We start from the raw sequence: 25,694 nt of genomic DNA on the forward strand, positions 1-25,694 counted from the left end.
TCCTCGGCTGAACTATGTGAATATGTTTTAAATGACTAAAAAACATACAGTTTGTTTAATTTGTGGTAGTTAGGAAGCACGCTTGGTTAGATATAAATGAGTTTCACAAAAGCCTGGCCTGACAAATGTAGCAGTGTTTTTACTAGTGCAAGTATTAAAAAGTATGTATAGTTTCTCAGAGACTGCTTTACGCCTAGTATAAATAAATTCTCCCTCAAGGACGACAAAGATGAGTTTGTCTTTCCTTATTTTTCTTCAGTTAAGTTTAGTTTCAGGAGGGGGAGACATAGTTCAGCTTTTGCCAACACAGATAAAGAGCCAAGAGGTAAACAAAAGGCCATGTGTTGCTAAATACTTGGCCTGTAATCTACATACAATCATCTTCACCATCTAACTATTCTATCACATGGATTGCAGACATGTTTAATTCTTTACTGACTATGCATACCACTTCATTGTTTGTGATTTATTTGTGATTTAATGTGTTCTGCATTGATCTGAACAGATATCTTAGCTGTTTGTGAGTGGAATATTACCAGCGGTTGTGATTTATTGTGTGCTTTGTCTCTTCTCTGTCACCAGAGGGCCCTGCCTGTCTGCATATATTTTTTGTTGATTGACTTTGCTGTTTTCTTTGCTGAGTTCAGAACAGTAAAGGGTTAGTGTAAAATGAAGTGTAGATCGTGACTTAACTCACACTTGGCCTTTTTCATGTATTGACTTGACTTTTTTCATAAAGTGACTTCCTCCCCACTTCCTGGCATGAAATCGGCTCCAAGCATTGCAGACACGAGTCGATCAAGTTATAATTTGATGATGCAGCTGAAACTGATTAGCAAACTCCAGTTATCCCCCCTGCAACATGCATGCTTTTTTTTTTTTTAAAGGAAATCAATGGCCCCTATTGGGCACACTCACTGTGGCCCCTGGCACAATGAGCAAGGCTTTTATATAGCTATATAAGGAGAGACACGGCTGTTGAGTAGTTATTTTGAAAGTGATATGTGTACAGAACCACATCCTGTCCTGAGTTGGAGATGCAATGAGTAATGAATGCACTGCAGAGAATACTGACTGCTGTGAAAATGGGTCACTGCTCATCAAAGATATTGTGGTACACTAGTTGAGGTTATGTGTTCAAATACATTCAAACACTGCTGTCTAGATTTGACTTAAGTCTATATAATAGACCCATTTAAAAAGGTTATGTGCAACAATCACTGGTGCTTTTTCATTTAAATGTGGTAACTATCAGACAAAAAAAATGACAATCTGCCTTCAAAGCTTCAATCCTCAAAAAAAGACATTTTCTGTTACACTGTGGTCTTTATAAAACCACTAAAACCTGATCAATTGTATAAGATTTGTTAAACAGTGCAGGGAGGGAGACGTGACTTCCCCCTGCAATAATACATGAGGCCTTAAGAAATCTTTTTGACTGGGTGTGTACAAATCTGACTGCAGTATCCTGCATGCCCATCTCTCTAGTGTTAAACGTTTGTGAGGACAGAGGATGAAACAAGTGATTACAAAGTTATATTGACTTTGTGCAGGTGCTTCCATGTAAAAAGGTGGAAGGGAAACAAATCAAATAATGTGTTTGAGTGCTATATTGTAGTTAAGGACAAAACAAACTACCTTACAGGGCAATTGTCAGTGTTCAAAAGAACATCAGATACTACAAGTTTCAATTTTTGTACTTTTAGTTGTAATTTTATGTTTTTTTCCTTAAACTGAAACCTCCTGTAATTCACAAAAAGTAGATCTTATAAGTCCAGGGGCTCCTCGTGAAACATCTGCTGCCCACAGATTACACAATGACAGACTGGTGCTAAGTGAGGTTGAACGCAGTGCAACCAGAGAGACAGACCTTTAGGGATTCAAGCTGTCTGCGAGATCACACAGACACTTTAAAGCCCCTCGACATGATGAGTGTGATGGGCTTTGGCCTCAGCTGGACACCTCCTCCCATTCTCCTCTTATTAATAATGCAGCAGTTGTACCATGCTGTGAGGGTGGCTTGATGGGGAAGCATCAGACATCTCAAGAGGCTTGATGTGTGGCTCACCGTTATTTATTAATAGGCTTGCCTGGTCAGATACTTTACAGTAGTCTATTAAATATGTCACAGTCTCAAACAAAGCTCTTACTGTATGCTGGCTACTCTTTAGACACTGCTGAGCTGATGATAGAGCTTCACAGAAATAACACTGAACTACGTCAGTTGCTTTGCTGGAGTTGTACCACAGTTTTCCAGGAGTAGAGGAGGAGACTAGCCTTTGTTTGCTGCATTATTGCTGACTTTTCAATAATTCAATAATCCCAGTGATGAATTAACACTTTGTTTTCTTGTGATTCATTCTCCTCGCAGGTTTCTGACTTAGCCTCACACACCATCAAACCATTACATATACTGTATATCTACAGATGTTGCAGTATGTATTTTGACTTCCACTTCTTCAAATCAGTGGTTAGCTAATGAGGAACTTCCCTTGTGCACTTCCTGTAAGATGACTATATCTAAATCCATGTCCCTTTTGCACAGCCTCTTTTATTAACCTCCTTTTCAGATGAGGTTGACCTTTAAAATGCTCCTAAACAAATGACAACTTTACAATTTTCTAAGGTCCTAACCTTTCGTTTTTTTTCGTCACTAATTCTCCTTCCTACTTTACCTGTTACACCTGCTATATTCTACTTTTTGTAGTTAAAGCCGTGCTTTGCTCAGTTAGATATGGGAACCTTGTCAGCTGTGTTGGTTTTCTAGTTGTAGCACAAAACGTACTTTTCCATGCTGCTATTATCAAAGCTACAATTAAAGGACCATTTTTCTGTGATAATGAAGCCTCTCGTCGTAATGATACAGATTTATACTGTAGCTTAAAGTAGCATTGTTCTTTGATGTCTGCAGGGGCTTAATTTGCCATTTAATCTTTTTAAGTGGCTAGACCCCAAAGGTCAGAGTTTATAGCTGCCCTTTATTCTTCTTAACTGGGTAGGTTGGTGCTGGGTATAATTACACAACTATAAACCTGAAGAAGATAACCCCCCTCACCAGCGATCATGCAAACTGCATGTCTAACAGAATAAGACATGCTGCAGTATCACTTTTGACTCCGACCATGTGGGTGCACCAGAGTTTTAATGTGCCTGCACTATTGTAGGGATTATAGGCTCCAGACAATACATTTAAAATGGCTCTGCTGTTATTACAGACTTGTGTGGTATATCAGCACAATGAAAACAACCAGAGTTAATTTCCTGTTTCTAGTTAGAATAAGCTTTCTATCTATTGCTGCAGGGACACACACAATAAAGGGATAAAAACAAGTCTCCTCAGGAATGGCATTTTAAACTAGACTAAATTAACTGTTTGGGGTTGTATACAATATATTATTAAACTGTAAGATATGAGTGGACCGTATGTTTGTTTTGGTGTTTATATGCATACATACTGTGTGTAGGTATGATTTATTCGATAACAATTATGTAACTTAACATGCGTATTCTGCTTGGTGCATAATGTTCGAGACCTGTGGAGACAGGAATGAGATTTGTATGTTACACCTACAGGTTCCTCTACAGCGGTGCACAGCATGAAGTGGCAGCAGCCTGGCACAAAAGGAAGTCAGTAAATGTCAAATAGCAGAAGTCGGAAGTTACCGTTTTAAAACTTTGAACCAAGCTTTGTCTTAACGGCTTCCACAGAACCACTTTGAGCAGTGTGTACACACACACACACACACACACACCCACACGCACACACACACACACACACACACACACTTATCCACTAACTATTGGGAGAGCAAACCATTCTCAGACCTAATCTAAAAGCCAAAGCGGTTTTTACACTGCTGCAAAACACATTACATGTAATGGGAGTTTGTGTGCTTTTATGATATTATTACAAATAGCTGCAAGGATCAACATGTAAATCCCTGCATTTGGCCAATACGTATAGTGAGAAGAGAAGAGAAGTTAAGACGTGCTAAGCACATTCCTCAGACAGTTCTCACTCACACACTACTTGAGTGTGTTTAACACACTCTAACCCAAACCCATCCCTCAAGGTTTGGCCATTTACAGCGCCTGGGGACCAACTGATCTGATGTCTGATCTGATGACCAACTGATCAGTGCCTTGATCAAGGGTAGTACATGTTTTTTTGATGGTGGGGGAAACCGGAGCACCCGGGTACCACGCAAACATGGGGAGAACATACAAACTCCACACAGAAAGGCCCGGAACGACCTGGATTCGAACCCAGAACCTTCTTGCTGTGAGGCCATAGTGCTAACCATTGGGCCACCATGCTGCCCAAAGGCTATCTACTTTCAGTTAACCTTTATCTGGACCGTGGTGCATAGTACTAAAAGATTAAAAAGCAGACAAACATTGAAATAATTCTTGTAGGCACGGTACATGCTTTGACAATGTAATGCACAAAAACTAAACACATGCTTGGATGCACAGTTGTGTACATGTTTGATAAATTTTTTTTAATGAGCATCACTATTTTACAAAATAGACAAACAGACTCCTCTCACAAGTATAACGTTTGCAGCTTTTAGTATGATTCACTGACACAAATCATGCTGTTCTGTACATTGTACGATTCGCAAAATGTTCCTCAGAAGCAGTTTAACACTACTTAACACACTTTCTACACATACCTCCTTATTTACCTGTGCCTTATGTTATATTATGTATTTTTCTTTTTTTTCTTTCATCAGCTGATGAACAAGTTCCTCCTCTCTTCCTGTCTTGCTTACAAACAAAAATTACAAATTCAGCAATGGTCAGCAAATTTTTAGTTATTTTTACAAGTTTTATTTAAACACTATGTCACTCTACATATGCTGTAAGTCCACCAGCACAGTTAACAGTGGAGTTCTGCTTCTAAATGATGGCACTGCAGCTCTTTAACCACATCCTGTTACACACCTTTGAAGCTGGTTTCAGATATATTCACAAACAAGCTCCTGTAACATACAGCAGGACTGTGAATAGCACAATGTGAGATGTAAAGGAACTTTCTTGTCAACACTTGAGTTAATTTGTATATTAATCAGTGGTTTTGCCATTTCAATTGCCATTGCAGAACTAGTATCAAATACTAACACTACAAGTGCTTTGGGAAATTAAAAATGACACAAGTGCACAAAATGTGGTAATATATCAGAGAAATGCTAATCATGTGCAGACAGTGTGGAACTCCATACTGTGAGTGAGTGAAACATCAGTGCGACTGCATAAGGAGGAGAAGTTGACACATTGTGTAGCTTTGAGGATTTGTCAAGAGCATTATCCTGCTCGGGTATGGTGTATACAAGCTGAAAGGACTTAACTGGAGGGCAACATCATTAGTGGAGTTTTGGTTCTTTGTATCCAATAACAATAATCACAACAATGAGGAATCTATGCCATGTCCTATTATTCATGGGGCATATTGCCAGAAATCTTTGATGTGATTACTAAGACAATATCGGACAGTGAAAAACATTTTTCTTTCCAAGTGGTTAGCTACACAGAGGTGCTTTCTTCAGGAAGGTAGAGGTCTGACTTAACATATATAGTGTTCTGGTCACTGCTTCAAGCTCAACTTTAGTCTGCACTCTGGACAGACAGAGGCAGTCTGTTCTCAAAAGGAAACTACTTTGTTTCCTGCAGCATTTTTTAGCCTAACCTGCAACTGTGACAAAGCAGAAATGACATAAACTAATGTGGTAAACAAAGGGTTGGTCAAAAAAAATGCAAGGCAAGGCAGCTTTATTTGTATAGCACATTTCAGCAACAGGGCAATTTAAAGTGTTTTACATAAAATAAAGAGCAGTTAAAACAAAAAAAAACTTAAAAAATTAAAACATTAAAGAGCAGTTAAAAATGATAAAAAAAAAAAAACAACATATTTCTTTAATATCTCATCCACTACGGGCCCTGCAGGAACATGTGACTTTGTACTCTTGTTACCCATAACAAGAGTGGAAGTACTTCTCTTTACCTACAATATAGCTGTCGCTATAAGGCTTAGTTTAATCAAGGCAAACTTTGCAAAATCCTAAACAGTTTCAACTGTTTTCTTTTAGATTTTATCATAAAATCTATGTCACACCCACGTTGGACAAATTCTCAGAAATATGTCCGTTATCTGTTCAAAAATACCACTAGATAAATGAACAATTATTTAAAGAAAGGCAACTGAGAGTTGCGGCAGACCTGCAGTTTTCTGGGAGTTTGTTCCAGATATGTGGAGCATAAAAACTGAACGCTGCTTCCCCCTGTTTAGTTCTGACTCTGGGGACAACAAGCAGACCTGTCCCAGACGACCTGAGAGGTCTGGATGGTTCATAGTGTATAAAAGCATGGACAAGTTTTTCCAAATCCTGCCTCTTTTGCTCCAAAAACAACCACCTCAGTTTTTCTTAAAAAAGATTTTTTTCATCAGAAAGCAATAGCGGGTCTATGTAAACGCAGTAAAATAGAAAAGGCCCTGGTTCCATTTCTTAATTCATCTGCCTGTATTGCCTTGATAACTGCGTGTCCCTGTAGACGCCGTGTTTATTCATTTATATGGGGCTGTGCGGCCCACTTTGCCAGTGTTAGGACCACTTACTCAGCGTCTGAGCCACAAGGACAAACTCAGTTTGCTTGTGTTAACGTTTCTGCATATACACCTCAGTGTTTGAAATTTCTAGTTCTACTTTTTTGAACTCATTAAATTTCCCTCAGCTTGAACTAATGTTAAAGATATTCAATATGCAGCTTTATCACAGTACTGATTATAGTAAGTCTGTAAAAAAAAATGTACCCCAAGACGGATCAGTCAATTTCCTGATAAGAATATATCGCTTTATGGCTCATCTCAAGAGTCTATTTTTCCCTCGGCTGTAGAGGTCAGGTATTTCGCTCAACTGACCCGTCAAATACATTGCTTTTAAGACAGCTTGTCCGAGCTCTGTATTGTCTACGTATCAACCTAAAACGCTCATTTCCAGTGCTCACATCACATGATTACTGCCACACAATAAACACATGCAGACTGGTGTCTTACTTCACACTTACAGTATTCCTCTTACTTCCTGTTTCTTTGTCACGCATGATCACTATTATCATGCTAGCTTAAACCCTCACCTTGCTCTTGGAGTTCTAAAGTTATAGCATGTAACACTGTGAATTCTTCCTGCTCGTACACATATACTATAAGTACATGAGGAAATTGGTGCTGAAAGGGGGCATTTAGGTTTCTAGGCTCACAGCTGGTGAGCTACCGAGCTCACCAGGGTGACTCTTGCAGCTGAAAGGTTGCATGCACATGTCACATTGAATCACACTACACTGCATCTCCGTCAGTGCACTCGGGACACATCTGCCTAGCTATCCAGATTGCAAACATGTAGTCCAGCAAGGTTGCTTTTGTGTTACTAATCCTGTAATCTTTCTCACTTCCTTGTATGGTTGTACATACATGGCAGTGTAGTGAACGGTTTTGAAACAACATTAACACTACAATTAAGGGACATAAAACCAGTTAAATTAATATATGATGTTTTAATGTTTATGGCTACACAGAAATTTCTCAGTTTCTCAGTATTGCCAAATTGACTGGTTAGTTTCAACTCAACAGTTTGTGTTTTCAATACATTGTCATGGTTAAATGCATGGTCAGTGATTTTGCAGCTTTTGTGACCAATACAGATTTGGGAGAAGCTGATTGCTAAACTTTTTTTTTTTCTGATCAGGTGTCTGTGATTGTGATGGAGATACCTCTGGGTTTTCTGTTCTTATTATATGGCTGCCACCCTTACTGTGTAATTCTGTAGGACTAACACCATCAATGCAAGGTGCATTCTTTACAAAGTGGGGTTTGCTGTTCATTACTCTAATTAAAGGTTAACAGCCCTCAGAGAATAATAAACAGGTTACACAACTCTTTGTATTTACTCTGCCTTTGTATTTGCTTTGTTGATGTGGTTTCAAATAGATGTATTACATTTTAGATAGCTACTTAGCTTTTTCAGAGATTCCTATCAAAGATAACGCACACAGATTAATGTTTGTATGTCTCTGCTAAGTGATAAGTTTGTTAGCCAGATAGATGGATAAACTCCCTCAGCTGTCACATATCTCACGTATAACACAAGGCACGTTTCTGGGGTTGTTTCGGGGAGATACTTTTGTCACACATAGCAACCATTATGGTGTGTCATGGGATTGGCCAGCTTACACCCTCAGCCTTTGTGTCTACCTATCACACAATAGCAGCACTGCTTTTTCCCACCGCGGTTATGATAATGAAGACAAAGATGAATTGTCCTTTTCTTGGTGCACTCTGACTTAAGAACATAAAGACGCTGAACCTCCCTATACAGATAAATGACCATTTCTGTCACAGCTTCAGCTTTTTATTACACTATATGGTTAATGGTGAAAATGTAGTAAACCTTAAATAAATCAATCTGCATCTGTACTATGACTGAGCTATGTTCATAATAACTTCAGATATATTTTGACAGTGTTAGATTTTCTATTTTACTGTTGATAACATTCCACAATGTTCCTCTTCCTAATGTATCTATACATATTTGTGATTATTCTGTTATTCTATGCCAGTGACAAAACAGATAAGTAGACCCACCCATTTGGTACCATTTGTTTTAAATGGATTCCTTCATAAACATTTTAATGATTTACATCATGTCTCTTGTCCCTACTGAAACAAAAAAAACAGCACAAATTAACATAATAACTTAAAAGTCTCAGTGTTCAATATAAGCTTTTTCTGAAAAAAATCTCTTAAACAATTCAGGAAACGTTTTTGGCATTTTAACTGGTGGCATAAACAATAAACTTCTGGCTGGCTGTAACAAGCATGCTGGAGCTGTGATGTATTTGCTATAATGCATCAGGTGTTCCATTAGAACACAACATATTGGCTAAGGCAAACATTGGTCAACAACATTTGTGCTGTGCAGCATTAAATCTCTGGAAAAGTAAAGCTGTGCCTAAACATGAGAAACATGCTTGCGCAGGTAGACAAGTTCAACTTTTTTCCCCATGGGGGTCAAGAGTGTCAAGCGTTCTGTTGCTTGCTTAATTGAATTGATTTAGAGCTCTGAACAACACTGCAGTCTCTGATTATGTGAAAATGTGTAGAAAGCTGAAAAATCTCCTGTCTGCTACCATGGAAACAGAGCGCAAGAAAGATGGACCGGGCATTCAGGTTTTAGGCTGAACACGAGGAAGGAGCAGAGATATGGAGATTAGTTTCACCGTGCTGCTGCAGCTGTGAGATCCTGTCACGTCCTCCTGCATGTAAAAACAATAACCAGTAGGAACAAGCATTGTTTTTACCCCTTTAGTATTTCCTGTTAAATAAAAAAACAATGTCAGGGAATTTGCTCTTATTATCAAGGGTTTTTTACTTACTGTATTTTGTGTATTGTATTGGTTTTAAATAAATTAGACACTGATTGGTAGTCAATTTATTTGCATTAGTAAAGCAAATAGGTATTGATCATCCCTTCTTCTCACATTGTGAAACAAAAACCAAGACTTAAAGATGGGGCCATCACAAGTCACATCCAGTACAATCCATCTAATCTGAAACATAGCTACAATCTTTCATACTGTGAATGTCCAACCAAAACATGAGGTGAAGTGGTAAAGTGGTTTACGACCAAACCTTCCTTATACTATGTTTTATAGCCAGGAAGATGTATGGTGATGTAGCACCCTGACATATACCTGCACTTAATAGTACAGGATGTTCTTCTTTTTTTTTTTTAAACCACATAGCTGTACCATCCTGCATGTCGCACCGTAGATCAATTAAGTTATTTCTAAGCAACTTAGGCAAAAATATCTACAATGTGGTTGTTGATATACAATATAAGCCCCTTTGGGAGCAGCATTCCTAGTGTGGCTTCTCAAAGCACATCACGCATGTAGCCATAGGCACTCTCGGAGGCATCTGTGTTCTTAGTAGTGGGCTTCAGCCGGTCCAGAGGGTGCCCGTCACAACACTGGCAGATGGCCTCTTGGTGCCTCAAGCCAAGTTCACCACAATCGGCACATTTCGGTGTCATTTAATTGTCATCTGCATTCCTTTTTCGTGGACAATTTTCAGGCCTTGTGTGGGCAGACTCACATAAGCAGCATCAGTAAAACAGGTAAGTCAGTATGGTACAGTAAATATTTTGATCTTTCCAACATGTCTGGTGTCCGTGAGCATGCTGCTGAACCCTTGAGCTGCATTCGCGTAGGAAGGTTGTCAAGATAAATCAGTCTAAGGCTAATTATACCGTAGCAGTTTAACAAAGCGTAGAGAGAGTGTAACAGGAGAAAGCAGTGTCTTGTAATGTGTAATATTGGCTACTGTTTTCCCCAAAGCACACATTGTTATAGGATACAGAGGAGCTGTTGTGGCAAGACTGCACATAAGGATGGTAGAGAACTAAGAGGGGGGAGGCTGGCATCACAGATGTTGTAAGAGTATAATTGGGTATTTTGGTGTCTTAAAAGGGCAAATAGAAAAATAAATTAACATGTCCTTTTTCCTATACTAAAACTGACCTTTGATCAAATGTATCCTCGTGGGAAAGAGGATGAATGTGAGATTGTGCCAATCCCTCAGCAGAGCCTATTGTTACAGCACAGCTGTTATGCTCTATAGACATTAGTTACGTAATCCCTCTCCCCATCCCCACATGATATACAGCTGTCGTCCCTGTGCAGCAGAATGAGGTAGAAGAGGTTCTCTCTTTTTTTCTTCTTCTGTAAATAGATCGTTTATTTTGTATCTTCTTGGTGACAGTCTCCAAACAGTGCAGTCTCGTCAATGTTGTGGTTTACACATTCAACGAGGTCACCAAGGCTTTGGTTAACTCGTGTCACTCATTCTGCTACAGTAATGTGTAATGATCACAGTCCTGAGTGGGCACATGTGTTATCTAGTTTTAATAAACTTTTTTTCTGTATATTTTATTTTATACAGTTATACAGCTAAAAGCACAGGCTTAACTCATGTACTCAATAAATGTATTTGTTCACCCAGCAGTTAAAGCTATAGCCCTCCTGTCTTTCATGTATAAGAGCACATGTGACCTCAGGGCAGCTTGCAACAATCAGCCTCAACCTAGTTCAGGTACAGGCTGTTCAGTGTGTACCTGCCATTTGTGATTACAGTAAAGAGCATTAGGGGATACCCAGTTGAGAGATGTGAGAAATTCTCACTGCACTTCATTTTCCATCAACATAACCTGCAATAAGGTTAATTCTGTTATACTAACATTTTAAATCAATTGTGAATCCAAACACGAGGCTCAATTTGACAAGATGGGACTTGGGCTGGAGTGATTCTTACAAAAGGAAGTTGCTGTAGCTACAGCTGGAAGGGTGGGGAGGTACTCTTGCTCAAGCTTTGTGTAGCTGCAAGGGAAGAACTCAGGTGTACTGTACAAGTTTAGACCAGAAGTAAAAGTTTGCACCGCAGTCAAAGTGTTGAACTAGATTTTTTTCAACTATATTCAATCCAGTGCTTGGCAGGCTTTAGTCATACCTGTGTACATATACCATAGGTAATGAAAATGTTTCTCCCCCTTCACATCAGTTATTACAGGTTGTACAATCTAAAGCCTGTGCATTTGATGTAGAAAGTGCACAAAGTCCAGATGTACATTAGACTTATGAGTACATTTGAAATGCCAAGCCTTTGCTGTGAGAGTATGGTTTGAAAATGTTTATACTTTTAGCAGAAAGTCACTTTAGGTCAGTTGGTAGCTTCGCTGTGCAGGCTCTAAAGACTGATGAAACACCTACAGTGCTGCATGCTATCAGAGCTGGTTGGGATGAGAAGCTTTCGTGACCATTTAAGTGAGTCTTATAGCCCAGAGTAGGGTGGTATAAGTTAAATTAAAAAAAACTTCCACAGTGGAAAAGCACAAGGACACATTCAAGTCAGTTTACATTTTTATTTTGCATATTTAACAAACTTGTGCATTCCAGATTTTGTTACACCACACTAAGTGAGAATTCACAACTGGCCAGAGAAGGGTTACAAAGCAAAGTGTAGATCCCTCATGACACATCTGCTCGTTAGATACACCAGGGATGCATCCAGTGCAACATCCTGACATCAGTCACTTCCTTACTGTACAGACATCAAGCCACACTTCCTTACTGTACAGAGAGTTTTACATCCATAGTTTTGTCAATTAGTATGTACCTCAACTTGGAAAACATATTGGAACAGGATAAAAAGGCAAAAGCTTGTGGAATGTACAGTGCACAGGACTGGTCTTCATTGTCCCGACGCCTTCTCTTGTTCGATGACTGCAGGAGAAAACAAAAAGGTTTGAAACATTAGTTCCAACGGTTAATCATAGCAACTAAATGTTGGATTAAAAAGGTCATTAGGAAGGGCACATACTTTCTTTGGTTGGCAGTGTGTTTTTCTCTGCAGTCTCTGCCTTCTTCAGCTTGCTCTTGTCGAAGCTTTCGACTGCCGAGACGTCAGGTTTGTCAGACATGTCTGCAGATGGTCTAAACACAAGAAACCTTATTAAATTAGCCGTTTAATTAGAACACACCTGGTCATGTAGACAACCGATTAGAGCATAACGGGATATTTAACCTACATGACCTTCCTTACGCAGAAGTGACAACTAGGGCTGAGAAAGACAATGAACTTAATTGCAGACCACAACGCATGTGCATGCGTTTATCAGCACCCGACTTGAGAAACTCTTTGTCAGTTAGTGAACGTGTGCAGCTGAGGGGCCACCGCCCTTTAACGTAATCTAGATGAGCAGACTGCTTACAACTGCAGCAAACCCCAGTCTTAATAAACCTTACCCACATAGGCAGAGCACATGTAAACTACCGAATGTTTGGTTCAGATTATCCAAGTTACTGACACAGCATGAAGCATTTGGTTTCATAGACAATTATTATTTTTTTGCCATTTATTCATTCTATAGCATCTTGTTTAAATAGACAATACTTTAAACTATTTTCCGATGAACTCCAGCAGCTTTTAACACACCATGCACACCTGACACTCACAGCCTAATCAAGCCAGGACATTGTGAGACGAAGAGAAACGTAACGAACTAAAACAGAGTGGCTAAAATCATTCAGCAGTAAAGCTTAGATAAAAGCAAGCTCAAAACAAACATGCACATGATAAAATAAACAGGCAAACACACTCACCTGGGTTTCAGCTCAGATAAATTAAGTTACAAGGCGTACGTCCAGTTGGAGCAGGAGCAGAGTGATGACTGCAGCGTCAATCACACTTTAAATACTGCGCAGTATGCAAACGATCCTCTGACGTCACATCCACTGTCTCGAAAGCCTGCTTTTGTACAAATGTGTTTTTGCTTTTTCTAATGTCATTAAATACAGTGTCTTTATCATCATAGCACTTCCAGGTTGGTTGTTCATAGCGACCAAATGTAGGCAACAGGGTGATTTATGAGTGAGACAATGATTTGAAGGTTTAGGTTTAACTTGCACAAAGTGCCCAATTAAAACTGTGTCAGGGGCGACATCTTGAGGGCAAACAAAGTAATAACCAGGACGTGAAGATGGTGACAAACATTTCATTGCTGAGAGTTTTGGTCGTGCAAATCTTGACATTGTTTGTTTTTAATTCTCTAATATTTTAGTCTAGATAAATATACATAACAAATAAACACATACAGTTAGGAAAATGCAGCACATTTTATAGGCTCAAATTAATTTCCCTTTCTTTGGTTGATCTTGGGACCTTAAAGATATTTTCTAGGTTAGATGGCGAACAGATAACAGACTGAAGCCTTTACATCTACAAATGGCACACATTTTTAATGGATTTATGTATTCATATAGGCTACTGTGAGACATTCAATGTCATTGTAAATAAAATAAAAAATAATAATAACGAATGTCTTTATTTGTCTTCTATTAGACAGTGATTAAAAGCTGTAAAGGACCACATCGGTGTTGATATAGAACAATAGTTTCAAAAAAGGCTTTGTTGTTATTGTCCACATTTTTAAAGTTATAAATCATTCCCAAACAGTTGTCATTGGTTCACTTGCTGGTGAAGTACTTTGAATAAGTCTTGTTGTACATCACCTGGTTGTCCACTCTGACCACATTTCTCAGGTTCTGCCAAAACCAGGGCTCTGCGGCAGCTGTTCTTGGCCACTCTACAACACTCTTCTCGCACAGTCTCCTCCTCAGGCGCAGGAAGTGAGAATGCTGCAGGACGGGTTCCAGCATCAGCAGCACGATCACATCCACATTTTCATCGAGCAGTCTTTGGTGGGCCAGATACATCGCCAGCTTGAAAACCCCGGTCTTAACGTAGCCTTTCGTTAAGACGAACAGGGTCTTGCGACTGTACCGGATGCTCTGAGCGAGGTTATCTACCAATGGGACTCCAGGAAGCCAATCCCTCTCCTCCAGACACAGGGGAAGATGCTTCTCTCCTTCCTCTTCCAGTTTAACTCGCAGATTCCTCATCACCCACTCAGAAACATGTGGATCTGTGGTGTCGTAAGTCACAAAGACATCATAAACACCAGCTTGCGAGTTCAAGGATATGTATCCCTTCAGCTTAGCTTTCATATAGTGTAGGACGTAGGTAGCATCCCAGTAAAATAAGTGAGCAACTGTTGCCACAAACATAAAAATAACAATTAAGGAATTTGTGAGAATGTAGATCAAGAACGCCTGACTGTCATTTACACACTGGTTAATATCAAAGTGGATCAGAGCTTGTCCCTTCTGGTTCAATGGTGTGTCGCATAGCACCTCTGTGGTCAGTCGTGGGATCTTTATATCACTGTTTTCAATCCACACAATGAAATCTAATGAATCACAGGTACATTGGAACGGGTTACCCTGCAAGAACAAGGTCTGAATCTTAGATTTGGGTCTTGATTGGAAAGTGGATTGATTGATGATAGTCAGTTTGTTGTAGTCAAGTCTAAGAGACATCAGGCTTTTTGCACCCTTTAGAAACCAATTGTCCAAGTGGAAAATTTGATTATGACTCAGGTCAAGGAAAGTCAAAGTATGGATGACATTTGAGTTTATGCCTGTTACATTAGATAAAGAATTGAAGCTCAGGTCTAAAATTTGAATTTGATGCAGAAACTTGAGTTTGTCCCATATGAAATCAGTAAGCAAGTTGTGACTTATGCGTAGCATAGTGAGGTTACGTGGCAGATATTCATAAACATTGTCTGGAATCTTTGCAATCCTGTTGTGGGATATATCTAAAATTGTCAAATTAGTAAGATTAGTAAAAAGCATTTTATATGAGCCATCCTGTTCTTTCCAAAGAGTCCCAAGATTATTATTTGTAAACTGAAGTTCTGTTAATGATTTGCTGTACATCTGTTTGGTCGTTAGTGTAGAAATGGAGTTATGACTCATGTTCAGCACCCTCAGAGCAGGCAGATTTTTTGTAAAATTTAAATTATGCGTAATCCCGAACGCTTTAAAGTAATGATCATTGTTACTGAGGTCCAGCACTTGTAGTTTCTTTAGTTCTTTGAAGGCGTAGTCATAGGCCAGATCAATCTTATTGAATGACAGGTCCAGGTATGTCAGATTAGGCAGCAAGGAGAACTCTGTTCCATTAAGTGCTGCTGAAAATCCATTTCCTGAGAGGTTGAGACATGCAATATTTCCATAACCCTCGAATTGCTTTGGAGAAATGAAGAAAAGATTATTTGAGCTGAGGATTAGCACTCGTCCAGACTCAAAGCACTCTTGCTTGATAAGGCCGTGTGACAGCTCATAATCAAAATCTTTCGGATGGGCTTTTATGAGCGGTGAAGTAGAAAGGTCTGACCTCTTTGGATTGAATCCATTACTTGGATGTGGTGGACTAGTCACTGGAATGGGATACAGCCTGTTTTCTGCAAGGTATATCATTTTCAGGTGATGGAATTGTCTGAATATGGTGGAATCAGAGTGAATAATGAAGTTAGTCCCTAAATTTAGTGCAGATAGATGTTCGAGCTTGTACAGAGGTCTGAGCGTGCCCGGTCCAATACTCTGGAAGACCAAACCTTCCAAATGCAAAGTTCTGAGTGACGTAAGATTTGAAAACTCTGTTGAGAGATTTAATGTTGTAGGGTATAACTTGAGAGCAAAGTTGAAAGAAAGATCAAGTTTTTCCAACCTTGGAAGATATCTTAGAAATGTTGCCTCCTCAGTAATTGCTTTTAACAAGAAGTTAAATGACAGGAACAATTGTTTAAGCTTGTTCAGCCTCTCAAACCAGGAGGGATTCAGGTGGTCCAGTGAGCTTCCTCCCAGGTTCAGTGTCTCAAGCTGTGTCAGACTGTGAAATGCGTTAGGATGGATACCAAGAGAACCGTTTTTGCAAGGAACACAGGGATATGGAGCAGTTTGACATCTTGGACAGTTCCCTTGTATTTTTAGGACTTTTACATTTGGTAGCCCAAGAAAATCATCTTCAGATATGTACTGAATTGCATTATCACCCAGGTTTAACACGCGTAATGATTGGGGTAATCTTTTCGGAACTTGAGTTAAGTTGTTATACGACAAGTCCAGAGCCTGCAGTTTGCTCATAACTGCAAAACTGTCTTCCATAATCGTAACAGTTTTCCCACAAGGATTCCAGAAGTAGCAGTTTTTGGATAACCATAAATGTGTCACATTTGTTAAGCCAGCAAGGCTCCTGTTATCCACTGACATAATGTGGTTATTGTTCAGCTGGAGGATTTCCATGCTGAGAGGAAGATTGCTGGGAATTTCCTTCAGACCATTGCCAGTTAGTATCAGTTCAGTCAGTTTTGTCAGATTTTTGAAAGCATTTGCTGCAATCATCACTTCTTTGTTCTTGTTTGCCCAGCTGAGATTGAGCTGAGTCAGATTCGACAGTTTGGAAAATGAATTAACTGAAATATTCTTAATGAAATTTTCTGATAAGTTGAGCTCAGTTGCATTACTCGTTATTCCATCAGGTACTCTCTGCAGATGACGCCCTTTACAGTCAAATAGAACCTGAGAGGTATTGTCAGCTGTGACATCACAAGGGAACTGTGGTGACATCCACACAGGTTTACATGCAGCAGGCTGGATCTCATAATGGCAACACAGACAGAACAGCAGCAAGTGCATCCAACACGTCACTGTCTGTAGATAAACAATAGAATTAGTGAAATGCAGCAACTTAAACTCATAGTCAGTATTTTATAAACATATATTGAATATGTATTATATTGTATCATGCAGTACATCATACATTTTGTGTTTTAAAGGATACATTCACAATTTGTAAATATGTTCAAGTATGTCCGAAGGAATGATTGCAGCGAGCAAAATCAGTTTCAATGTTCATATGGGCACCTGACTAATGTTTAGGACATACTTGACACATTGTGAACCTATCCTCTATTGTTTTTCAGAATGGTACCACTTGCATCCAGCAGGTTGCAGCACTCTATAGCCTAAATATCACTCCCTCACATATTTTAAATAATGAATTCTGTAACCCCTTAAAGCCAGACTATGTAACTTTTACTCAACAATGGCTATTGAATACTTAAAGCTACTGCAATAGTATTGAGAAAAGTCCTTAAGTCAGTGAACTGACTCAGCATTGTCAGATACAACAATATGTATCTAAACATTAGCCACAATAAGCTACTGATCATACCTATCAGACCAAGAAAGGCTGTAGCAGCAAAACCCCTGAGTGTACTGAACTAAGCAATTATTTGTAGCAATTTTGTTTGTAATTGAGTAAGGTATTTCTTTCCATAGCACACAGTCTCATATTAGCATCTGGTTTCCTCTTTATTTCTTATGAATTATTCGAGACACGTTTAACAAGATGTCGGCCTGACACATGGTATTATGTTTGTTATGTGGGTTTGGCTGCACAGCATGAGTTTGTAATCACTAATCCAATGACGGACCGCTGCTTGTTCAAATATTATACTCATAGAAAAAAGATGATATTTCTTTTTTTTCACACACTTGTAAATACATTTTAATGTAAATTATTTAATGTAGAACACTCCATTATAAAAAAAAAATGGCAAACGTTTTGACAAAAGTTTTCAAATAGTCAAAGTTTTCATAGTCAAATAAATGTATACACAGTCCAAGTATTATCTAGTGCCATAAAGTTCCTCACAGAAGATGAAAACCCTCACAGGTTATATTACAGAAACATCCAATTAAAAAGCTCATACAGGTAACCAGTAAATCCATCACAAACGTCGGACGGGTAAAACATTTATATTACTTTCAGTATGTAAATCTATTTCTCTGCTATTCATAGAGTAAAGCTTAAAAAACGTACGAAGAAACTTGTATCAATAAAACTCACCATTGTGGTATTGATTCCTTATTATTCTTGAATAACAACCTTGCAAAAAACAATGGCACTGGCAATCTTTAAAATAAAACTGAAAACCAACTACTTGATGACACTGTCGTGCGTGTCATCAAGTCACTAAAGTTAATTTATTCAACTTAAAATCTATAAAATACAACACACATAAAAAAAAAAAATCCCCCTGCTGTTGCTGAAGTCAAACAAAAGCAGCGAGCTGGCTGGTTCTCACAAAGAGGCTCCAGGGCAGAAGTAGCCTCTCAATTGCAGAAGTGCATCTGTTTCATTTCCTTTTTCATGACTGTCAACAGTTTTGTTGCCATCTCAAGTCAAAATCATAATTCTCTGTGTAAATGGCAAAGAGTGGCAACCAGTTCCCTATTGAGTTACCGTAAAAAGGGAATTTATGATAGACAATTAGTCATTCATGTCACAATCATTTCTCTTTTTCTTACATTTAAATAGTGGGATGTTCACACATTGTAATTTCATTTACAAATGTAGATTCAGTGCCATCTCTAATTAAGAAGGAACTAAGTATGACAGTATATTGTTTTACAGTGTCTCTTTGAAGAGATTGTTGTATTGTTTGTGACTTTCAGTTGCTAATACACTTCTCAGGCTGAACCAGAAGTACAATTGGGCTTGAGGATTTGTTGGCCACTCCATCACAGAGCGCTTATACAGTCTCTTCCTTAATCTCAGGTACTTTGAATCGCAAGGTACTTTCTCCAAAAAGATCAGTACAATGACGTCATCTTTTTCATCCATTAGTCTTTGGTGGGCCATGTAGAAAGCTGTCTTGAAGTTGCCACTTTTGATATATTTGCTGGTGAGAATAAACACGGTCCTCTTGCTATTGTGGATGCTCTGGGAGAGGTTGTCGATCAGGGGGCATCCAGGGATCCAGTCCCGTTCCTCCAGACAAAGCGTCAGCCGGCAGTCTCCGTGGTCCTCCAGATGAGCAACCATTTCCTTCATCACCCACTCTGTTACCGCCAGATCCTCCTTGTCATATATCACAAAGGCATCATAGGTGGAGCTTTGGGAGTACAGGCGCCCATAACCTTTGAGCTTTGCCCTGCAGAAGTGGTAGATGTACCAGACGTCCCACAGGAAGAGATGGCTGGAGATTGACAGGGTGAGGAAGCTGAGGACGAGGGAAGTCATGAGTGTGTAGAGGATGATTGACAGGTAGCTGTGCTGGCAGGCCAGCAGGTCCACTGAGAGCACAGGATGACCTCTTTGTGCTCCTGGGCTAGCGCAAGTAACATCCGTGGCCAATCTGGGGATGGGCACTGTGGTCCTGTTGAGCCATGTGACAAACCAAGTGGCGTTGCAAGTGCACACAAATCTGTTTTTGTGCAGAAGCAGCATTTTCATCTTATTGACGACGTCATCTGGAAAGCTAGATTTGTCAATGTACTGTATGTGATTAAAACTCAGATCCAGATATTGTAAGTTGTAGGCATCCTTGAGGAAATCTGGCGTGAGTTTTAGGATCTGGTTTTTATGTAACAGGAGCTTCTTTAGAGATTTGGTACAGATTGACAGCATGGGCGGAACAGTAGTTAAGCTGTTCCCACTGAGATCTAAGACTTGCAAAGAACTTAGAAGTTGTAGTTTCTCCCAATCAAAGGAGTTATCTTTTAGTTTGTTATTTTTGATATAGAGCTCAGACAGTTTGTCTGGTAAACCACTGAACACTTCCTGTGGAATGAAATTAAGGTTGTTATGAGAGATGTCGAGGACAGTCAGATTATGTAATTTCTTGAAATAATTAACATACCTAATGTCCCCGTCCCTCCACAACATATCTAATCGGTTACCTGTGAACTCTAACCTCTCTAGAGATTCACTTTCTAGCTCTGTGTTAGTGGAAGTAGAGATCTGGTTGTGGTTCATGAGCAATATCTTGAGATTTTTCAAATGTCTAGTGAAATTAAGCATGTGAGTCAAGCCTTCTGACTCAAAGTAATGGTTGTTGTAACTTATATCCAAGATGACCAGACTTTTCAACTCTTGAAATGCTGTGGAGTAGAGCAGGTCCAGGCGGTTTGAGGAGAAGTCTAGATATTGTAAATTAGTCAGATAGCTAAATTCAGAGCCATTCAGACTTTGGCTCATTGCATTTCCAGACAGATTGAGGCATCTAAGCTCTCCGAGATTTAGAAATCTTGAATGCAAGAAGAATATGTTGTTTCTGCTCACATCCAGGGTTTTGCCGAACTGACTGCAGTTCTTGTTGACAAAGGATGTAATCGTTCCAAGTTCTTTATCTTTGTATTTGCAGCTGCGAGCATATTCATCATATCTAAAGTAATGAATCTCTCTCACTTCCTTACTTTGGTACTGAGCTGCAGGCGACATGGGAGACCAGTACAAGGGCTCTCCCCCAGAGAAACCGACAGCTTCTTGGCCGTCAGAGGGGGATGATATTTTGTTGTCAGACAGACTGATTATTTTAAAGCTTTTTAATTCCATCAGAATACTAAGGTTTGCCATTTTAATAAAGTTTGTACCCAGATCCACAACCTCCAAGTTTGTTAGAGGTTTTAAAGGAGCAATGCTCTCTGGCTTTAACTGCTGAAACACAAAGCCCTTCAGTCTGAGAATTCGAAGGGATTTGAGGGATGAGAAATAGCAGCTCAGTCTCAGTGTTTCAGGGTACCTCTGAAGCTCATAGTTAAATGAAAGGTCCAGTTCTTCTAGTTTGCCCAGGAAATGTGGAAAGTGTGTGACTCCTATCTCTCTTGCTAAAAAGTTGGATGAGAGATCAAGAACTCTTAGCTCTGTTGTGCTGGCAAACCACTCAGATGGCACACATGTCAGAGAGTTACTGTGCAGGCGCAGCGTCTTTAGCTTTGTCAACATTTTAAAAGCTGTCTTGCTGATTTTAAGTGGGGAATTATTTGGGCACGGGTTGCATGGGAAAGGAGCGTTGTAACATCGAGGACAATTTCCGCTAATATCTAGAATCTCAAGGTTAGTTAAGTTTTTGAAATCCTCATCAGTGACTTCTTGAATGTTGTTGTTATAGAGGTACAACTCCTTCAGACTTGTGGGTAGTCGATGTGGAATAAAGGATAGGTTATTTGACTTAAGACATAACAATGTTAAATTGTTAAGCTGTAAAAATGCACCATCCTCTATTTCATAGGAAACATTACATGGGTTACGGAAATAACAGTTTTGACTGAGGTAAAGCATCTCAATATTTCTAATCTCAGAGAGGTTTGCTGATGAAATATAAAAAATGTGATTCACTTCCAAACTCAGCAGGATCAGGTTTGGAGGGAGGCCTTTAGGTATACTGTAGAGCTGATTGCCATCTAGATACAGTGCTCGCAGGTTCCTCAGGCTGGTAAAGGTGTTTTCCTCAATGATCACACTCTTTGTGCACATGCGGTCCTTGGGCCCGATTTTGATGGGCACACAGTTGCACCTCATGTCAATCTCAGTCAGGTTCTCCAGACCATGAAAGGAGGTGGAGTTTAAGTTAGGAATATGGTTGATGGTGAGCGTCAGATTGGTAGTGTCTCTGGGGATGCCACGGGGGATATCTATGAGGCTTCTCTCAGTGCAGTCCACCGTCACCACACTCCCATTGTTGGTCTCTCTAACGTCACAGGGCAGAGTTTTGGGGTAAGAAACGCTTGCTGTTGATGTGGTGAGACAACACCACGGGCCCAGCAGTGCCACACACATCTGTACAGAAACACAGGCGGTTCACTGAGAAATGTGTGCAGGTGGACAGCTGATAACACAGTTACATTACTGAGAAAACACACATAATGCAAGAAGCACATGCTAAAAGCAACATTTTGAGTAATGTATATGCAGATATGCTACTTCATAATACAACTAGGAACTGATACAAGTTAGTGTTTCATTTTCCCACCTCCATCTCCATGTAGTTTGCAGCCATTCTGATCAAAGCCAATCCTTCATTTCACTACTTATGGATGCATTTATAACCCAATACAGTGTACGAACAAAGATAAATGAGACTCACCAGATGGAAGAACATTGTTCACATGAGAGACTTAAAAGAGGTCCTGCTATAAGTTCTGTTGAGATCGAGTACTGAAAGAAGTGTAACATTGATGATCAGCTCTAAGGAGATGAGATGAAAGTAACAGGTGGCTGGGTTAGCCCATTGTGTGTATAATTAGCCAGCATCACTTCCCTATCATCATAAACCACACACATCCAAATCTTCCATCTTTTATTATGTGTGTTTGATAATGGTTGACTGATCGTGTTTGTTATATAATGGTGAAAACGTGCTTTCTGCTGAGATTACTACAAGGAGGTTGCCTTTAGAATGGAGGGGTCAAAGGATGATTGTTGCTTGCTCTTATAGTACAGTATAACAGCACAGCTGGAGGAACTGTGGGTTATTCAGTGGTTACTACCAATGGAAATAGCAGTTTCTTTTTTTGTTGGTCTGCAGGGGAAAGTGAAACCTATGCTTAGGTTTAGGTTTACCAGCTTACATGGCAAACATGCTATTCTGGCACCAGGCAGAATATTCTTCCTCAATCTTTTGCTACTTTGTGGCTCTACAGCTGAGTAACATTCACTCTAATGCGTGATCTGTCCAGACAGTATGCGTGTATATTTGGCCCTTTATTTGAGAAACCCAATGCAGGAATAGACACTGTAGTTTTAGAAAAAGCATCTACCTGATCAGCCTCATTTGGTAAAAAGGCATGATGACAAAGTGTTTTTTTTAGCCATGCTGGCAGCAGGGCATGGCAATGTCGCTCTGTCTGTCGGTCCACCACTTTGTCCAGACTGGACCTTTTAAACAGCTATGGATTGCACTGAAAATGTGTACAGGCATTTGGGGTCCCGGTAGAATGAATTATAATTTGGCAATTGTTTAACTTTTCATCAAGCGTCATCATCAGGTCAACATTTAAATTTGTCCAATACTTTGGTTTAGGACCAAATACCTGCAAAATGTATGGTATTTCCATCAGCCTCATCTGTACTTTGCGTTTTGCGCTAATTAGCAAATGTTAGTATTCTAACACGCTGAACTAAGATGGTGAACATGGTAAACATTACCTGCTCACAGTGCAGTACAGCCTCACAGAGCTGCTAGCATTGGTGTAGACTCTCATGAGCAACATGTGCTACTCACACATAACAGTATGTAAACATACTCTCTCCGGCCCCATAAGAGAAATGGGCCATCATCATCATTAATGCAAAAAACATTACACCACTCAGGCTTGAGTAAATGATAAAAACATGAATTATTAAACACGGTTATGAAATAAAACATGGGTCAAACAACTTTTCTGTATAAATAATGCAATTTTAGGAGCAAACTTGTATACTGTGATCTAGAAAAGTAATTCTGTTTTTAGATCAACAGAGATCAACTGAAAAGAGCATTAATGATCATGAATTTGCATGTACCACTGCAAAATGAAATACAAATTAAAATTCGGTAACGGAATAGAACAAAAAGAATTTGAGAAGACTTTTTAAAAGTTTTAATCTTTTTAATGATGTTCACAAAAAATAACAGGAAAGTACTCAGTGTTCATGTGTGTAAAGTATTCATTAAATAAAGGTGAATCCAGCCAATGAAAAAATCATGTGTTACTTGATTGATCACGTCTTGTCCTGCGCAGTGATTTGTCTAGAGCTGTATATAGTGTATGCATTTCTCCAACATAATATATATTCTTACAATGTATAAACAAGATACCAATAAGGTTGTAATAATCTAAATGTTGAACCCCTAATATAACCAATACATCTTGAAAATAATCCCTATTATATAATATTAGATAATATACTTGAGAGGAGGGTCATAGTCTTCTTCATAGAGGCCTTAATATAATCTATTCAAAACTTTAATAATTCATATACAGTAGTTGTATTTTTACTTTACATAATAAAATATTGTATACACAAGGCAAGTTTTTTTCACAGCAGTTCACATTGGTTGTTAAACCCATGTCGTTTATGTATGGCTTTAAAATCAATAATCAGGACAAAATAACAACAGTTTATTTGTTGAGCAGTGTTTTCAGTGAGTGAGTTAGTGCATTTATAATAGCAGACATGGAGGCAGAGTGATGTGTCAATGCATTCACATTTTGGTCACTGGGGGAGCTTCCCGAAGCTGCTTCAGCAGCTTTCAGCAAACACACATAGTTCATGACGACCTCGTCCACCTTGGCTACCACCTCACGCCGCTCTCTCTCTGTGCTCAGGCCTTCCACCAGTGACATGCAGGCCTGCGTTAGGCAGCAGAGTGTGTGGAAGCTGTGCGTCAGAGTGAGCAGTAACTCCTCTGGGCTGCTGTACTCTACACCCATCTGACTGCAGGCACTGCTCAGCACTTTTGCTTGCATGAAAAGCAGCTGGGAGAAGTTATCCATGTCAGCCTCGTTGACCTCTCGTCTCGCACCTCTGGACCAGTCGCCGACGCTGGAACGCAACACGCCAGCCATCTCTAAGGCATCCTTACGTGTAAGTGCGAACCCTGTATGAAGGCTGTAGGTTTTTCCCTTCATTGAATTTACACAAGCTAGCCTTGCTTCGAGGCTCATGTCATTCGTAGCTGCATTTATTTTAATCTGCTCAGCTTTACAGTCAGCTTTCAAGACTGTGTTTTTCTCGCGATTGAAAGAAACCGAGCTGACAGAGAACAGAGCATGTGAGTGCATCTCTCGGTCTTCATCATCACCATCAGTGTTTTTCTTTCTCCGCAGGAAGCAGTGACTGAACGGCCCACGGCACCTCCACGTACCTACATCCAGCCTTGGTGCTGTTGACTCTGGCAGCAACAGGGAGGCTCCTCTTAGCAGCCTTCTACCAGATGAATTAGTTGCGACTGAACCCTGGGACAAGCTCTTGGGCAAGGTTTTGGCAGAGAATATCCTCTGTACTTTGGGGTGATCTTGAGACGGGAAATTCTGACCACCACTCCTCCTTGTAAGTGTGGCTCTGGTCTTCTCTATCAGTGCTTCTAAACTCCTGGAACTTGGCATTATGGTGCTCCAGCTTCTCCTGAGCATCCGATCCCTGCGTGGCTTCCTGATGCTGCTTGTTTTAGGGTCACATAAAGATCTGCTTGAGGGGAAAGCCAGGGCGTGTGGGTCGGGCTCGGGGCTGGCCTGTGTTAGCCCTCTGGACTCTGTGCTACTTCTTAATGATGATGGTGATGTGGTTGTGGTGGTGGTACTGGTCTCATTACAGAGAGCTAAAGATGACTCTTCCCCAACCTTCTTCAGCTGTGTGCAAGCTACACTAGGGGTAGTAGGAAAACAAAGAGAACTGTTAAGCATCTCCC

General features: G+C 39.8%; 4 protein-coding genes across 8 annotated transcripts in view; all 4 read right to left on the bottom strand.

Annotated features, from left to right (window-relative positions):
- Nucleotides 1-11,958: 11,958 nt before the first annotated feature.
- tmsb4x (thymosin beta 4 X-linked) lies at nucleotides 11,959-13,341 on the bottom strand. Its single transcript, XM_031296364.2, has 3 exons — nucleotides 13,213-13,341; nucleotides 12,431-12,543; nucleotides 11,959-12,333 (listed from the first exon to the last, which is right to left on the bottom strand). The coding sequence occupies exons 2-3, from the start codon at nucleotides 12,528-12,530 to the stop codon at nucleotides 12,302-12,304; spliced, it is 132 nt and encodes a 43-aa protein (XP_031152224.1). The 5' UTR covers nucleotides 12,531-12,543; nucleotides 13,213-13,341; the 3' UTR covers nucleotides 11,959-12,301.
- A 480-nt stretch (nucleotides 13,342-13,821) lies between these two features.
- Nucleotides 13,822-18,924, bottom strand: LOC116047501 (toll-like receptor 8). Its single transcript, XM_031296358.2, has 2 exons — nucleotides 18,368-18,924; nucleotides 13,822-17,166 (listed from the first exon to the last, which is right to left on the bottom strand). The coding sequence occupies exons 1-2, from the start codon at nucleotides 18,368-18,370 to the stop codon at nucleotides 14,077-14,079; spliced, it is 3,093 nt and encodes a 1,030-aa protein (XP_031152218.1). The 5' UTR covers nucleotides 18,371-18,924; the 3' UTR covers nucleotides 13,822-14,076.
- On the bottom strand, nucleotides 17,811-23,442 carry tlr7 (toll-like receptor 7). The gene is made up of 2 exons (XM_031296348.2): nucleotides 22,389-23,442; nucleotides 17,811-22,081 (listed from the first exon to the last, which is right to left on the bottom strand). Exons 1-2 carry the CDS (start codon nucleotides 22,401-22,403, stop codon nucleotides 18,929-18,931), a joined length of 3,168 nt encoding a protein of 1,055 aa, XP_031152208.1. The 5' UTR covers nucleotides 22,404-23,442; the 3' UTR covers nucleotides 17,811-18,928.
- A 436-nt stretch (nucleotides 23,443-23,878) lies between these two features.
- The window catches only part of frmpd4 (FERM and PDZ domain containing 4), a 30,878-nt gene continuing 29,062 nt past the window's right edge, over nucleotides 23,879-25,694 (bottom strand). For all 5 annotated transcript variants that reach the window (XM_031296323.2, XM_031296306.2, XM_031296332.2 and 2 more), the window contains one exon: nucleotides 23,879-25,646. In XM_031296323.2, the coding sequence (XP_031152183.1) occupies nucleotides 24,406-25,646 (1,241 nt within the window). In that variant the 3' untranslated portion in view covers nucleotides 23,879-24,405. The remainder of the gene's footprint in view (nucleotides 25,647-25,694) is intronic.

The sequence above is a fragment of the Sander lucioperca genome, chromosome 8, assembly GCF_008315115.2.
Source record: "Sander lucioperca isolate FBNREF2018 chromosome 8, SLUC_FBN_1.2, whole genome shotgun sequence".
NCBI lineage: Eukaryota > Metazoa > Chordata > Actinopteri > Perciformes > Percidae > Sander > Sander lucioperca.